The sequence below is a fragment of the Haliaeetus albicilla genome, chromosome Z (assembly GCF_947461875.1).
Source record: "Haliaeetus albicilla chromosome Z, bHalAlb1.1, whole genome shotgun sequence".
Taxonomy (NCBI): Eukaryota; Metazoa; Chordata; class Aves; order Accipitriformes; family Accipitridae; genus Haliaeetus; species Haliaeetus albicilla.
The window spans coordinates 27796704-27813669 of NC_091516.1; the positions used below are offsets into that span (position 1 = coordinate 27796704).

Consider the following 16966-nt stretch of genomic DNA (forward strand, 5'->3'; position numbering starts at 1 on the left):
GCTGTAATACATCCAGTGAGTCCTTCCCTTTGAAAATGCTCAGTATGGACTCTGGGCTTCGCAGAACTTAATCTGGAGGCACAAATCCTTCTCTGAATGCCCCTCCCCAAGATAGTATGCAATTTCACCAGTTTAGACATCTCCAACTGTGAAACTGTATATTTGCCACTTAATCTGAAAAGGGCTCAGCAGCTTCTGGTAGGAACCTTCTGTGCTGCTGCTGCACGTCTTTATCATGTGTTTAGCACCTCTGCTTCTTCATGGGTAACATTTTCTGACCCCTTTGGTTATCCCTGTTCACACCTGCCCTTGCTTCCAGTGGCTGGGTGATGTTTACGTCCTGAAACTTTATTTTCTGTCCTCTCCCCTCTGACTCCCGCTAGTCTGCACTCACATTGGCCTTCTCTTGCCTTTGGATGTGCCCAGTCTCTGTCAGGCTGTGGTAAGAAATCCAGGTAACAGGCATTCTTGTAATTCATCAGTCTGCATGGTCCTCCCAGTGCTGAGGAAGAAACAGGGGGGTTAGTTTATACTGCAGCAATAAATTCATTGAGCTATTTCCTTGGAAACTAGGGGGCAGGAAGCAAGGAAGGCGGATGAGGTAGTGGTGGCAGGTTAAGCTCGTAGGGGGCAATTCACAGATTTGCATTTTATCTCTGAGGTTCCAGTGATTCCTTCTTCATATGAACTATCAGATGGGATTAAAAAGAGATAGGATAAATAATGCATGGTGTTATTGGCTGAAAATATATTGCTAAAATTCACTTCAAACAGCATACTCTATTACATTGTTAGATTTTCAGAGCTCTTCCATTAGTGCACATTTAAACATGTAATATTTTCCAATTAAATGTGTTGGTAGGAATTATTCATTTTAATAATTAAAGCATTTCCAGAGCTCCCTGAAGAGTGTTACCATGGAGGATCGGACCCTCTGCTGGGAACACTCACAGCATGCTAGTGTACAGTATAGGCCAGCTGCTTAATGTCAGTCGTGCAGAAGCATGAAATCCAATCCTGAGGCACATTAGCGCTGGTTGCATGTATCTGTCCCTTCTGTGGCTGTGTCAAAGTTAGTTTTTTGAGGTAACTTTTGAATTCTGGGGCTTATGGAGCCTGCTGCTTGAGCACCCTGAGATAGGCTGCAAAACTGCCTGTCTCCCATTGCACATTATGGTGATGGCTTCCTCATATCTTTGGTCCTCTTAGCTTGTTCATCAAGGACAAAAGTGAACCCTTTTATGCTCCAATTATTTGCCTTGTCTGTCTTTTGGAAGACTGCTAGTCCAGACCATTGACAAGCTGGCATTGCCCCTCCTTCCACTAACCCACGTCCTTGGCATGGTCCTCTTCTTTAACGATCAGAAATTAAAGACATCTGCTCTTTGTGGATATTGAAAATCCCATGGCACACTCTGGAGAGGAGGGTTTGATGTGGCATCCTTGGCCAATATTCCATTTTCCCACTGCCATGCAGTGCATTGGCTGGCTACCAGTTGGCTTGTGTGGCTGTCACCCTCCCACTAGAGATGGCTGATGCTCTGTGTGTTTGTGTGGGCACATGAAATGAGACAGACAGACTGCAAAGTGCTTTAGAGACAAGAGGTATGATATCAAATTAAGCTTCACTACCATCAGAAGATCTCCAGTTCATATTCAAAGATGCAAACCCCAGACTAAGTTGAACAAAAGGAAACCTGGCCAACGAGTGAGTCACAGGGGCCATGTATCCTTCCAACATCATAAAACTGTTTCTGTTTTTATTTTGTGTAAATAAAGAAGGAAGAGGAGCAGGGAACTGCTTAAGATGCTATGTTCTTTCAGGCAAGCAGAGAAACCTGAGGGAAGACAATTTTTTTTCTTTCAGCTAAGCCAAACAATTAAACCAATAAAATAATTTAAAAGAGGCAAAGTGCCACAGGAACAGCTGTCAACAAAATAATTTTATTGTTATTACAGATCTCCTTGCACTACATATTTCCTTATCTACAGAAAGAGAAATTGGATCAGTTGGCAGTACTGATACCTCTTAAAAATGTGACAACAATCCAGATGTCCTACATAGTCCTAGTGAATCAATAATGCTGTGAAATATTCAAAGGTTTTCTTGATCTGATTTTCAATGTTTATTTCATACCCTTATATCCTTGGAATGCTTACAAATAAAATTCACAGTTTGTGTTCTTTGGGCTGTGATTTGGAGATGTATGAAAGTTTATCAACAGTTTGTGGGGAAATAGCAAAGCTAAAATATTTCTGAATAAGTTGGCTTAAAGAAATTCCTTGGCTTTGAAAGAATCCTTGGAAAAAGAGTTCTGAAACCAGCATAACCCGACTGGCAAGAACTAAGAGAATTTTTCATCTTGAAAATATCAACTAATTATATAAAACAAGCTGAAATCTATACAAAACATTAAGGGCAATAGTTTAGCCATTCCATTAACAACCAGAAACCAAAGTCTTGCCTGAATTTGGAATAGACTCTTTTGAAAGGCTTGGAAGTTCACAACAGACAGGAAGATAATTTCCTGCCTGCATATAATACTTAGTAGCATACATTTTTATTCAGTTGAGGGAGGGAGAAAAAATGTCTTTCTGCTAGAAAGAACTTCCTTTCAAGGACAAATAAATTTCACTGGCCCTTCTATTCTGATGCCTCTTTTTTCCCTGGCGAGTCAAAATATGGAGTTAGATGAACTACTTACTGGTGGGATTTGGAATGCTAAACTATCTTCTCCTGTATTATAACTGATCACTAATGTGCACACATTATGTAAGTAGAAGTGTGATTATTTGTTTTTGTATCTAACCAGAGCCACTGGGATATATGGGTTATTCTACAGTCAGTACTAGCTTCCAATCTTGCCCTATTTGTGCCTTGAAGCTGGCTGACAGGAGTTAGCAGTGTGCCGCTGCAGCAGGCAAGGCAAATCAAATCCTGGGCTGCATCCTCAGGGGCATTACTAGCAAAGACAGAGACGTGATCACCCTGCTCTACTCAGCAATTGTCAGGCTGCATCTGGAGTACTGGGTCCAGTGCTGGTCCCCACTATTCAAGAAAGACTGGAGAAGGTCAAAGGAGACCTATGAAGATGATCAGAGCACTGGAGAACCTGCCCTTTGAGGGAAGGTTGAAGGAGTTAGTTCTCTTCTCCCTGGAGAAGAGAAGGCTTGGGGGACCATATCACAGTATTCCAGTACTTAAAGGGTGAATACAAAGAGGATGGAGGCTCTCTGTTCACAAAGAGCCACATGGAGAAGGCAAGAGGCAACTGGTACTAGTGGCACTGGGAGAAGTTTCATCTCTACATAAGAAAGACATTTTTCACAGTGAGAACAATCAATCACTGGGACAAACTCCCCAGGGACATGGTAGAGTCCCTATCACTGGAGGTTTTCAAGATGCAATTGGACGGAGTGCTCAGTGATCTCATCTAGGCTCCCTTTCCCACAAAAGGTTGGATCAGATGATCTTTCAAAGTCCCTTCCAACCTGGACTGTTCTGTGATTCCATGATTCCACAGTACCAGAGCAACCTTAAACAGTCAAAAAAATTTGTTTAGATAAATCCACTCATTTTTTGTCTATTTTATATGTATCAAGCTCACAACTTCCTCTAGAAAGTTATCTTTTCTTTCACTCATTCCAAAGTTACTTGAGTGTGCAGAAATAAAAATAAGTTTTATAATCAGCCTGGTGTCTGTGAGACACCAAATGCAGCTAGACTCATTTACTCAACATCTTCACTAAAGGTAGCCTGCATCAGGCTCTGGATCTGCTCCTCTGTAGCCTGAATAAGTGCGATCTGTACCTGATCCTCTCTTGAATGTTTCTTTGCCAAAGAAGTGACTGTCCATAATTTTACATAAAAAGGTGCATTTACCTGCATTTCATTATCACTTGGTAACCTTACAAAACTGACTCTGGGAAGTGTTGGCAATTAATTCTTCATGTTCTTTGTGTTCCTGAACTTATCACTGACATTATCTGATGAAAACAGATTGAGCTTAGTAGCACTGAACTAAGTAACAGCCTGTAAAACTAGCTTAAAATAATTCTCATTTAGAATTATTTCTATTGCTAAAATGACATTGCACTCACAGGTGAGAGTAGTGCAAGCAGCTCATGTCACTTATCTGTTGCAGCTTTAGCCCTGAACACTGATTTGCACAATTGATTTCCATCTTCTCAGTGACTTGTCTTGCTGTGCAGTTTGTAGCAGGAAGCTCATTCAAGACACATCTGTTAAACTGTGATGGAACTGGAACAAGCAAGTCAAACTAGGGGTAAAAAGAAGCAATCGCTTTGTAAGTTTTATAAGAGATAATCCGTGAAGCTGTTTTACTTGTTTGATCTTCTCTGCTTTTACACCCTGAATACTGCAGCCTGCTTCAGAGCTGCCTCTTATGACATTTCACACTCATGCCTCCAAACTGACAAAGCAAGGTCACAGATGCTTGGTCGTCTTGTCAGCCTCTTTTCTAACGAGTGAGCACGAATGTGGCCCCATGACAGAAGAGTCCAGACTAACATCACTTAGGCAGCCAAGTGTTGCTAAAAAGTGTGGTACAGGAGAAGAAAAGAGAGAGGTAAATGGTCCTGGCCAGCGGGCAGCTCAGAGCTGACTAGCTGAGTAAACCACAGCAGCAATCTCCTAGCCTTCGCTGGAAACCAGAGCAGGATAACTAACTGTCGCCTTCTTCACAGTCCGGGGGTTTACTTCTGATACACCTCACAGACCAAGATGGCTAAATCTAAAATCAGATCCTCATCCGTCTGTTTTAATCAGGAGCCCCTGCTGCGATCGCCCCAGATGTCAGCATATGATCTTCTGGCACCGCATCCTCCCCCCTGTGCCTGTCATGGCCACGGTCTACTTCTCCCAGCTAAACATGCTCTAGGCTGTCCCCGCAGCTGGGACAGGAGGGATTTCAGTGCCTTTTGGCTCAGACATCAGCTGGTTAGATTGGAAAGGCTGACAAGGTTAATAACCCTCCAACCTCTGCCTGGGAAGACCTAACTGTTTTGAGAAGTTGCTCCTGATTCTCTGAAGTTCACAGCACAGCATATAAAGGCAAACCAGCACTAGTTTCACTGCTTCTGCCTTAATCCATCGTAGCATAAACTACAGCCATAGGGCCATTTCTGATCCCATAGGAACTCCCTATATCTAGCACTGCTTTTGTAAGCCCAAAGCTTGCAAATACTGTTGGTTTATAGTTAATTCTTCAGGCACATGAAGGTGCATAGACTGTGACTAGACTGAAACATAGGCAGTAAACATGCTTAGCAGCTGATAACAAACTCAAATATTTGGCAAAACTACATATGTCCCTACAAACATTGTGCTTATCTGAGTTTCTCGACCACTCTTGGAGATAGGTTACAGTCCCCTATGGAGTCCAGGATCTCCAGGATCCCCAGTCCTACAAGGGGTTTCTTCGTGAAGGTGCAGAGTCTTAGTTTCTCTCTTTGCCTCCTCCACTTTCCAGTAATTTTCTTTCTGCAATCAGTCACACAATTATAAAAGAGCTCTGTACTGGGTAAGCACCTTTCTTCCTCAATTCATTATCACTTCCTAGCTTATAAGACTGATATTAGTACCTCAAGCTTTGCCTAACTTAAAAAAAAAATAAATCATTATTTTGGACACCACTTTTTCTTCAGGGTCTACCTGCCCCATTTTCGTGAGATTCATCTCAGTGGGAGCCTTTCAAAAGCGGGAGTCTGCATAGTCACAGCTTGTGTGAATGCCCTTGCGTGGGAGAAGTTAAAGGTGAGAAGTTTGCGTTCTGACCGAAAAAAACTTAAGGACCTACTGCATCAAACAGAAGTTCTCAGCAGTCCAGTAAGAGACCCTTAATGCCACTGCACACTTCTTTCATTCTCTTTCACAGTCAGAAAGATGACAGTGGCACCATTTGTTGGCCAGTAAGGGCACCAAATACCTTTGAAAGTATTAATACTTTCAGGTGGGGGAAATGGAGAGAAGGGAGACAACCGCTCACACTAACCAAGAAAACTTGGCCTGCTTGCCAGCTTTGAGTCTCAAGCAAAAAACCTCTGAAGTTTGTGAAGTTTGGCTGCGAAGGATTTGAACTGTGTTGTCAGGTGGCTGCCAGAGCTGGTTTGGGAGGTGAGAGGAGCAAGCAAGAGGCGTTGGTCCAATTAGAGAGCTGAAACACATTTTTATAACGCCCTTTTCTTCCTGGTATCTTCCCTGTTAGCCGACAAGATAATTAGATTAAATATAGCCTTTACTTGCACCTTTCCCCAACTTTGTGGTTCAGATCTGACCTGTTTCTTCTCCACTCACCTCCCCCTCCACCCACATCCAACTGGCTACCAATCTGTGACATTTTTTGCTCATTTGTTACAGTTGTGCAGGCTGGCCCTGCTGTGCATGGAAAAACAAACTGGCTCATTTCCTCTCTGCCTTTCTACCCCATATGCACAGCATCAACACGGGGCTCTCTCAAACTATATTACTATAGCAACTGGTCTCAGATGTCTCTCAGATCTATTGTTTCAGCAAAAACATTCAATACTGTATAAAAGGTTTTCAGCTGGATGTATCAATCTTTTCCACTTGACCTTATTGCCAGTTTTGCTCCTGAAAAAAAAAAAAGTTCAGAATTAGACAATCAATAAAGTCGTTGGGCACCTGGTAACAAACCACAAGATAAATATATCAATAAACAATAAAAAAAGAATTAGCATCTTTTACTTTCAAATTCTTACTTCAGGTGAGATGTTTCACTTCCATTTTCAGTGTTCAAAAATCAAAGAAATTCTAGCAAACCTTTTCAAAGCTACTTTTCATTGGCAATAATTGTACAAGCTATGACAAAGACAACTCAGGTTTAAGAATTCAGCTTGTGTTTTTTTTATTCCGAGTCAGCTACTCAGCCTAATCTTATGGATATTTAGTTATGTGATTATGTTGAATGATTCTTTGAGCACATGAGGATTAAGCAAAACCATGTGTTTGTAGATCCAAGTCTAATATGTGATTTTGGAAAAATCTTTCTTAATGCGCTTATTGTAAATCAAATGCTTCTGACTGTAGTTGAGTATCTAATAAGATTATTTCAAGCTTTTGCACTCATGGCAGTGGTGGCTCCAAGGCTTTTTAGCTGGTGAAGGTCTCAAAAGAAAACGTTGTAGTAGACTTGAATGTATGTATGCACATTTACATACCAAGCAGAGTTTTAAGAGAACAGTATTGTACAACACAAGAATAGCATAGGTTTGTAAAAATGGTAGTGTAAAGAACCTTGTAACTTACTTCTATATGCCCAAGGAGTCAATCATCATCCTGGCAAGCTTGAGAATAGGAGCAAAGTCCACAGAGAAATACTCTGTGTGTCTATGGCTGCTTGAAAAGGGTCGTAAATAATTCAAAAAACATATGGACGGAGGTAAATTACATGCCATCTCCTTGTCAAATGTTACCTCTGTTGTGTTATGCTGCCACTGCATGTCACTCTTAAGACAGCTGCAGTGAACTATTTTAGCAAGGTTTATGAACTTCTGGTGGAGTTAACCTGCTGCTTGCAAGGAAAGAGCCACCCTCATTAAAAGCAAAATAATTTTGATTTCTATACAAAAGCAACTATTCATTGCATTATGTTGTTTTAATTTAAATCTAGAGAAGACCTAATGGCAGTCTATGCTTTGTTTCTGGGGTTTACCGTGTCACTTTCTTTCACATTAAATTTCAGTGGCTACACTACAGTTTGGCCATTCTCATTATTATTTTGTGTTTTATACTCCAAACCAAACAATTTAAAACTCATCCCACCAAAAAATTGAAGTGTAAAACCAACCTTCTAAAAACCCTAAAATGTTTTAAAAATTTTCACTGCACTACATACATACAAGAGAAAACTATTTCTTAAATAGTAACATGTTCACAAAATGTTTAAAACCCAGACTTGCTGCATAACTGAAGGAGAAGAACATCATAAATAACACAATTCATTTTCCTCCATTGCCACAACTTAGAAGACTTTAAGTTGTAAAGAGCAAGCATTTTGACAGGATAACTTAATTCTTAGAATTCATTGATTTTAGACATATTTAGGGTGGTAGAGGTAATCTACGTTTTTACATCGTAAGTTTCTAAGCTTGTACTGTAGCTTTACATTTAATGAAAAAATCTTCATTACTTAGTTTTTCTTACCAATCCTCCTATCTTTTGTTTTAAAATAAACTAGATTGTAGTTGTTCTTCTCTCCAGGATGAAATCTGGAGAAAGGTCTGACACACACCTGCTGTTTTATCCACATGTTATCTTAGCTGTCAAAACCTTCATTGGAAGCAAATAATATGAGTGAGTTGAAGAGGATAAAGGCCCTTGTATCTTTTCAAGATAATGTCTTTCCTTCCTTTCTTTTTTGCTTAATAATAGGGTGATTTAGAAATTTTTTACTTTTTACTGTAAAAAAGTAAAAGAGTCTGCAAATAGAGAAATAATGAAGGATTTGACTTTCTTAACATTTGACCAAAAAAAAAAAAACCCAAGATGGCAATGTAGTTGAAATGCAGAAAAGGTCTGGATGGTTGGTATCTGGAATAAATTTTTTTCATACCTGGCATACAATTTGGCATGAAAACTCTCTCTATATGGTACATGTCAGACCTCAGTTCAAAGCCCTCTACACATTGAACAGCAAACTACCCCAAAACAGCACTGCCTAAAGCTAGTCAGTAAGAAAATACCAATATAAACAAGGACTTCCATTAGAGCTTCCAGATGTTACGCTCAAGGCTGCAGAGAGTTGTCTACACATGCTCCAGAAGAAATTCTTGAATGGACCTGGTCCTGGTATCCTGTTTTTTCAAGGCAAAAAAATAAGACTAACTTAAAGATGCAGAAAGTAGTGTTTGGGTCTCAATGTATGTAATAGTGTCTAGAATTTCCTTAAAACCCGAGGGCACTGGTTCGGCTCCTTTCTTTGCTGTGGAGATCCACACGTGGAAATCCACCTGTGTATGAATGGATGCTGCCTGCTGGGGTGGGCAGACCAGTGGTAGGCGCCTGTAGGAACCCAGGGACAGGCAAGAGGAGCTGGGAGCCTTACATCCCACTGGGAATAGCCTCAGGAAATGTTCACGGTCTGCTGGGACCAGGGATAGTCTGCAAGAACAGGCCTTACGCAGGGAGCAGGCAACAGGACTGTCTCCTGCAAGGAAGGAACTCTGCTCCCCATTTCTGAGATTCCTAACAGTTTTGGTCATTAATCAGCCACTGGACAACAAATGCATGTTATAGCGCATATAACAAGCCTTTATGTGGGGATCAGAACCTGTACACCCTCCAGGACACTTGAGCTCCCTGCTGCACTGGTGTACCGTCCTTGGTTTCTCTCAGTCCCACATGAATCTTGACTCATGCATCACATTGACACGGTTGGGGTGACTGCTGTGAGAGAAGTTTTAGACCCTCTGGAGCAGAAGAAGGAACCAAATTTGGCTTTGTCATGTAACAGGTGACCCTGCTAATTGACGGATCTGTTTTCCTCCTCACCAGCCCTTGGTGACCACTTTAAATGTGAGCAGGTTTGTCAGCGTGTTCTGAACAGACAGAGGTCTTGCTAAAAGGTATTTATATACAGTCCGAGGTATAGCTTGCCTAACAGAGGGCATTGCTAAGGCAGGAATGCTTCTGGCTGAATATCACAGTCAGGCCTATGTATGAAACCGGTACCTGAGGTTCTTGTAGCTTCCTAGTATCTAGAAGGCTTTAAGGCTAAAATAAAAATGGAGTCATTTAAGGAACTTTGTCAAGTTTTAGAGAGTTGCAGAGAAAAGAATCACAGGTCTGAGTTTACTGAGTCACTGAACTTCGTCATATTTGATAAACTAAAATTTAAAAAAGTCACATATAATTTATGGTAAAAATTCTCATCCTTATTATTGTTCCTGCTTGGAGTATTATTTTTTACTTCACCAGTAAGTTGTTCAATGTTCTGAGACTTGTCCAAAGTCACATTGAGGCAAGCTTTAGTAACACAATACAACTTTGTTCTTCTTCTGCTAATAGTGACTTGAAGTTTCTTAAAGCTCCTTCTACTGCTTACAAAGAGGTGAAACAATCTGATGAGCATGCTGCTTTTGAGGGCAATAAGCAATACTTGAAAGCAGAGCTCAGGCTGTAGGGGTGCTTTGTCTGGTAGCCTGTGACCCTCAAGATGTTAGAAAACAGCATCTTCTCAGTCCCCATGTGACACTGGCAAAGCTGATTCACTACAGCCTTTATTTATCCAGCCATAAATAAATAAAGTGAATTGTTAAGTAACCACCAACTGTTTTATTGTAGTTTGCCATTAGCGTGAAAGGTTTGCCAATTTATGCATCTAGCAAGTAATGATACCTAGTAGGAAAAGGGGAAGCCTTTCTCACAAGGGAAAACTCCAATCCCTTCCTGAATTCAATATGACTCCATAAACAGCAGAAAAATAATCTATAAATAGACCCAAAGAACCCATGTGCCACAATGCCTTTCACACCAGCTTTAGTAATCACGATCAGTGTCATTCATAGATTGTTTTAAGAACCAGCTGGGATAATTATCACTTGGCTTTGAATCCAGCATTAGTACTAGAATTAGGAAATTGATCATTTTATCTCAGGTGACAGGTGGCAAAACTTCTTTCCTCCCCAGGTATCGATTGCCTCCGCAGTTGAAAAAACACCAGGGCTTACTGCAGGAGACAGCATGAGGTGTACAGTGATTAGTCTTCCTTTGTGCTCCCCAGCTCAACAGGCAGCAATGTCAGAGGAGAGGAGATCAGCTAAAGCCAGTCACAGGAACCTGCGGCAATAACAACATGCAAGAACTCTTAAACTGCTGTGAGGGCTGACTCTTCTCCCTCCACCCCTGCTTTTTCCGCCTCCCTGCTGTAGAAATGCACCAGTGTTGCACTCTGCTGATAGACTTGAACCTGCTGCATCTGCTACATCTCCCAGAATGAGGGAAAGGCAGCTGGATTCATAGCAGTTCATCTGCAGAGAGTTGGCTGCCCAAATGAAGAATAAACAGGTGAATTTGGTGAGTTTCCCATTCTATTTAAATGTATTGAAATGAAGTAAGACTTTTGTTGGTGGCGATTTTTTTAAAAAGTTAATTTCAGATATTGGGATTGTTCTTTCCTAAGTCTGTGGAGGCTGTCATGGCTGGGAAATTCTGGAAAGGAAATTTACTTTAATAGCTCACTTTGAGATCAGGTGCGCTGTGGAGTAGAATGACTGCAAAGCCACAACTGCCTGAAAATATCAATCTTCCTGGCTGATGCAGCATCAGGGTACCGGAGATGTATCTTACAGTGATAAGCTGTTTCCAGATTTGTTGTTCCAGGAAAGACAAACAAAATGATGAATGCAGAAAGGTTTCAAATCTCTTAAATAAATTGACACTGTCCAAGGAAGGAAAAAGATGAAGTTTGAAACTACCACAGTTTAATGTAATATAACTTTGTTAATTAATTCATAATGCTTAAATAATAAATACAAAATAAACAAAAGTTACATTTTTTTAAGCTATGAAAGAACATTAGTGTCTTGCCTTCTCTATCCTGATTGTTGAATGTTTAATTTATGTACACAGAGTGTATACACAGAGTGCGCACCATTTTGGTCTTTGTTACGTGTAGAATTTTTCTACTTTTTCAGTAACATTTGTCGTATGGTATAGGAAGTATCCACTAGACAAAATGACAGCTTGCTTCTGCACCCTGTTCTGTAAGCAATATGCAAATGCCTTTTGAGGGCTGATACTTAACTCTGTTGAGAACTTTGAACAAGTGATATTGGTTTTGGATATGAGTGAGATGTTTTCATTTGGGGTTTTGCTTTGTTACTACTTTGGACCTCACAGTTTAATAGACTAAAGACACTAATTTGTTTTATGTGCAATAATTATTTTTATGTAATTTAGGTGATAAAATCATAGACATTTTCTTGCTCTGTGAAATGTATTTTAAATGTAACATATTCATGTATGACTAATTGAAAGGGTTTCCAACTATGGTAAGCGATCTTAGTACTTCTTAAAAGATAGACTGCGATTTGGTGTGTCTTGCTTCCTGTGCTTTCCATACTATGACTTTAACAGAACTCTTGGTTTAGAGGCACTGCTGAGTGAGGTAAGTGCTGAGAGCTGTTGCTTGACAGTGGCGTTAGAGATGGGGGCAGAAGGAGCCTTCTTTGGACAGAGTAGGGGCTGGACAAGAGGAAAAAAAATATTATATGGAACTGCCGTCACAGTCCTCTGGTGCAGGAGGGCGAGGACCTGCATTTTAGGTTTGTGGCTCGCTGTAGACATTCAGGTTGTTTTATTGACACCATTAAGACCTGTCTATAGATGGCTGGATATTATAACATTCTCATTATTGGGAGAAGGGACAGATGAAATGTAAAATAGATTCTCTGGGTCTTTCCCACTTCTATATCAGGTTTTAGAGCACAAATGTTTTGAGAAGCAAGTGGAGGGAGTACCAGGTCTGTCTTGCTTGTGTGCAGTGTCAGAGGCAGAGATGTAGAGTCTCTCACATTATAAAGCGTACCAAGGGAGCTGAAGACATCCAGGAGTATTTCCTCAGCAAGTGAAAAGCATGAGAGAGTTACTGCTTCTGAAGGATTCTTAAAAATATGTGTTGTTTATGTGGTTCGCTACACTGCTGTAAGTCTCTTTGAAAAGTATATGGGGAGAAAGACTTGGGGGGAACTCAGGACTGGACTATGAAATGGTTTGTAGTCTCTGGATCCCAAACATACTTCTGTAGTACCTTAAAATTATATATAAAGTGTGTTTTAAGCATCTTATTTTTTGTAGTTAAATGATAGAAGAGAACTATTTTTCTAATCTCACTCCCTCCATGCAATTATAAACATACAAGTACCCTTTGAAGGTTGCTGGCTTTTCATAATGTTGTCTTGTGGAGATCTTTTGATATGTTTTTTGTATATTTTTGTACTTTCCTCTTTTAATGCAAAGAGTTGCACAAACTCAAGGTATCTGGAGATTTTTAAGGTCCTCTTCTTGCTGATCTCAGTACCGTATTATTCTCCACAACAATACTAACTATTATGTCACAAATGGTGAAGGGGGCAATAATCAACAGGAGAGTATCACTAAAACAATAAACATAAGTTCACATGAGAACAAAATAATACTAAAAAAGGAGGAGAAAATTAAAAAACAATGTTGTCCGATAGCAGGAATTCTTCTGAAGGGTGAGATTCCTTTCTGAAAGGCATCAGTACATTTTAAAATGGCTAGGAATGTAATTTAGAAGATTTCATATATCATAAAGATTAAAGGACTAATTGTTTGCATGTTTTGCTTCTAAACATTGAAGATGATAGTTCAGCTGTGCAATGACATGCTCCCCATGTTGTTTTTTTATCGCAAAAAGAGCAGATGTAGTCACACTACCTGTACTACTATATTTTTGAAGATCACTAGTACAGTACAACATTAGTCTGAACATTAGCAACCCAGTCTTCATGCATACACACTGAAACGTATTGAAAACTATTGTTGTTGTTTAAAGTGTATGTCCTGGACCCCCCCCCGCCCCCCCCCGATGGTATTGTAACAATATTGTCTGAGAATACCATTTAAAGACTGTTGTTGCATGACATCTCTTCTCCAAGAAGCTGAAATGTCAAGGTTGGCCAGGGAGCATGAAGTTTCCCTAGGTGGCTCTGGAAAAGCCTTCCTGTGACCAGCAAAAAAGAGCAAAGAAGCATAGGGTTTTCAGCATCATGCATCTTTGAAGTAGCTTTCCACTGAGTGAACGAAGAGCTTTGGCCTCTTAGAGTCTGATTCTGTTGGTGTCCTCCAGCTCCATCGCTGTCCCAGGCTCACCAGCTCACATCAGTGGGTGAAGGTCCTGCTTCAGGACAGCACCCAGCATGGTACCTGAAGAAGCACGTTTTCAGAACAGTCAGGCCAAAAAACATGTGTGAATTAGACATCACAACACTTTCCATTCACAGATTTCAAACGGATGGGTGCCTTCCTGAATCAGTACCAGATGAATCATTTTCCAGACTGTGGGCATAGCAGCCCACTTGCTTGCAGTGATTGTTAACACTGCCATTTTCTATCCATCTGGTTATCAATCTGCTCCATTTTCTGACACTGAGCTCTGCTGGCCAAAGGATTGCCTCCCTGCTTTCGGAGTGCTCCAGAGGTCGGTGGTGCTGTGATGAGGTCTGCTGCATGGATCTCCAGTGCATACCATATCATATCTCACTGGAAAATAAATGCTCTACCAACAGGCTGGCTCAGTGCCTAGGCTGGAGATGTAATATGCTGGTGTCTGGGTCAGCAAAAGTTTATTATAACTGAAAACCAGCTGTGGTGATGGGTATGTGTGTGTGGCATGGGGGTTGTTAGTTGTCTTGAAAGGCAGGTGTGAAGTCTTCATGGCATGCAATAGCTTCTCCTCACTTTTGCCATAAATGGCTGGTTGCTGATGGCATTGATGCTTGAGAAAAACTGTGCTCACAGAGTTAGTTCAAGAGTTACATTGGTAGTGCTGATCATGAATTTGCTTTCGTATGATCATTAATTATCTTCAGTATGAATAGCACACAGAGTCACAGGGGAGAACATAAACACTTTGGAAGACACTGGTCTGAAAGACAGAAGGGAAGCAGCCTTCATGGAGGGCCAGGGCCAGGTGTTTTGTCTGAAGCTAAGGCAGATGCAGGTGAATTTTGGTTTGCCTTAAATGAGACCTTCCCTTAAAACATCATGTGCATGGAAGGCTTGAAATATATTTTGGGGACTGGATACTTTCTATGGAAGAAATGCATATTTGCTAAGTTTTTCTGATAAACTTCAAGTAAAAAACATCCTCTAGCTATCATTTTAAATAGGATGGGTTCTCTTGTGACAGATGGTTACTCTACCATGATTTCAGGTATGCTACATGAACATGGTGATGGTGTCCTGCTGAACTGGAGACTGCATCCAAGTTTGAGGAGTTAGAGCCAGTTAGAGCAAACGGTTCTAGAGATGAAGTTGCAAAGCTTTTCCCTCTCTAAATAAATGAGATTTCTACAGTGCAGTATCTCTTAATGAGTTCAAAATGAAGAACTGAAGTGTCTAACATGCAAGTCATTCCTTTCATTTTTCTCATGTTGTTCTCCTTAATTTCTTACAGCAAAATGTTTAAGATTCCCACAAGCATCGAAAGAGGTTATAAGGTTAATGAGGCTGTTGTCTAATTACACTGCCAGGCCTTTGATTCCTGATGCCACTGATGCTGAGGCTTTCCTGAAGCCAGGGCTTCTTTTGGCTGGTGCTTGCAAATAGTTAAATCATGACATGTACCGTGTGAACTGTGAGCATCCAGGGAGCTGAGCTGCCAGGCTTGCCCTGAACCTCCACGGCACTCTGGGCTGCAGGACAAAGTCACAGCTAGCTCAGATGTTCATGATCTGGCTTTGCCCTCTGGTGGTCCCCTCTCGAAAAATTCCATGGGCTGGAGAGAGGAAAAGGCTTCAGAGGCTGAAAAGATCTGAGGAAATGGCGGGCTTGTGTGATGGATGTAATAGTAAAGATTAAAACAAGAGAAGGTCTTGCAGACGTCAAGACTGCAGAGGCCAAGGAGGATGCTGAGGAAGAGTTTGAGACAGGAAGGTTCAGTGCACCTCCATCCAGGCAAGCCTAACAAGAAGGAGTTTTGCTAACATGTGGTTCCTCGCTGCTCTGAGCGATGCTTTGACATGACCAATGCTTACAACTGAAAAAAACAAACACTGGTTTATTAAAGCTTAGTTCCTTATCTGGTTACAAGGACATACTCCAAGGAGACTCTCCTGTATCTCAGTAATAGGGAAAACTTTTGGGAACTGGGAACTTTATCAGAGGTATCCTCTCACGGGCCTTCAGAAAGCTGCCAGTAACACTAAGGGACTTTCATAAAGTGTGGCTGGCCTTTCATTTAACAGGCAGAAGCATTTTGAGGGGAGGCAATTGCTTGATTTTTACCACCTGGGCAGTTTATGTGCTGGCAGTGTTACATGTGTGGGAATAAAACCTCTGCTTCTCTGCTTGAAAAAGTAACTAGCTGCTATTTATTAGCCTTTAAGGGAGAGAAATGCTCATCTGAGAATATGCTTGAGATGTAAATCGGGTGCCAAGCAGCAACTAGAATAAAGAATGGTGTGTTGCATTTTGAGAAGAATGGCTGTCACAGGTAATATCAAAAAAATGTGTACAATTTGAATGTCTAGATGTAGCTTTATTTGATGTTTTTGCTGCTTTTCATGCTACTTTAAATGAGTGAGCAAAGAGATGAATGTTTTTCAGAGAAAATATGGGGTTTTTTTCTCCTTAATAAAAGATCTTTTCGTTTGGAGGAAAAAAGTTCAGAATAGTAATTGTTATATCTAGTCATATAAAAAGGCAAACCAGATCCTCCCTTTTTACTTGTTTTAGCATTCCCAAGCAGAAAGCTGCCAGTTAAATGAAAATCAATGTCCTTACAGTGGATATGCAAATTTAGGGCTAATCTGTTCAATAATTCGTTGTGGAAAGATCACACAGGGAAACAGCTACTGATAAATGACTAAATAAAGTCTGGGGCATGGCACGAGAGTATGTATTTGGCCAGGTATCCCAGTAGGACAATTTTACATCACTTTCTGAAATAGCCTGGGTATAAGAAACAGACGATGGGTCTTAGTCTTGTCATGCTTGGACATCGTATTTGTCATATCCTGTAACATGTCTAACTGATCTCTCAGTTTGGGTAGTCATTACATATATCTTTCAAAGAAAAGAGCAATAAAATAATCCTTCCTACCATCCATATGACCATGTGGTCCATAAACCTCCCTTCTTGCAAGCACTTGTTTTGTCTCCTGTGTTCTGGATCCTGACTTTAATTATTTAAGCCTTGTAAAGCACTGTGCTCTGTGGAAATGGACAGTACAGTTTTGT

At 40.7% G+C, this 16966-nt stretch overlaps 1 protein-coding gene across 1 annotated transcript in view; it reads left to right on the forward strand.

Moving 5' to 3' along the window:
• The first annotated feature begins 10924 nt into the window (after positions 1-10924).
• TRPM3 (transient receptor potential cation channel subfamily M member 3) overlaps positions 10925-16966 on the forward strand; it is a 463193-nt gene continuing 457151 nt past the window's right edge. The window contains exon 1 of the mRNA XM_069777358.1: positions 10925-11056. Within this exon, the coding sequence (XP_069633459.1) occupies positions 11033-11056 (24 nt within the window). The 5' untranslated portion in view covers positions 10925-11032. The remainder of the gene's footprint in view (positions 11057-16966) is intronic.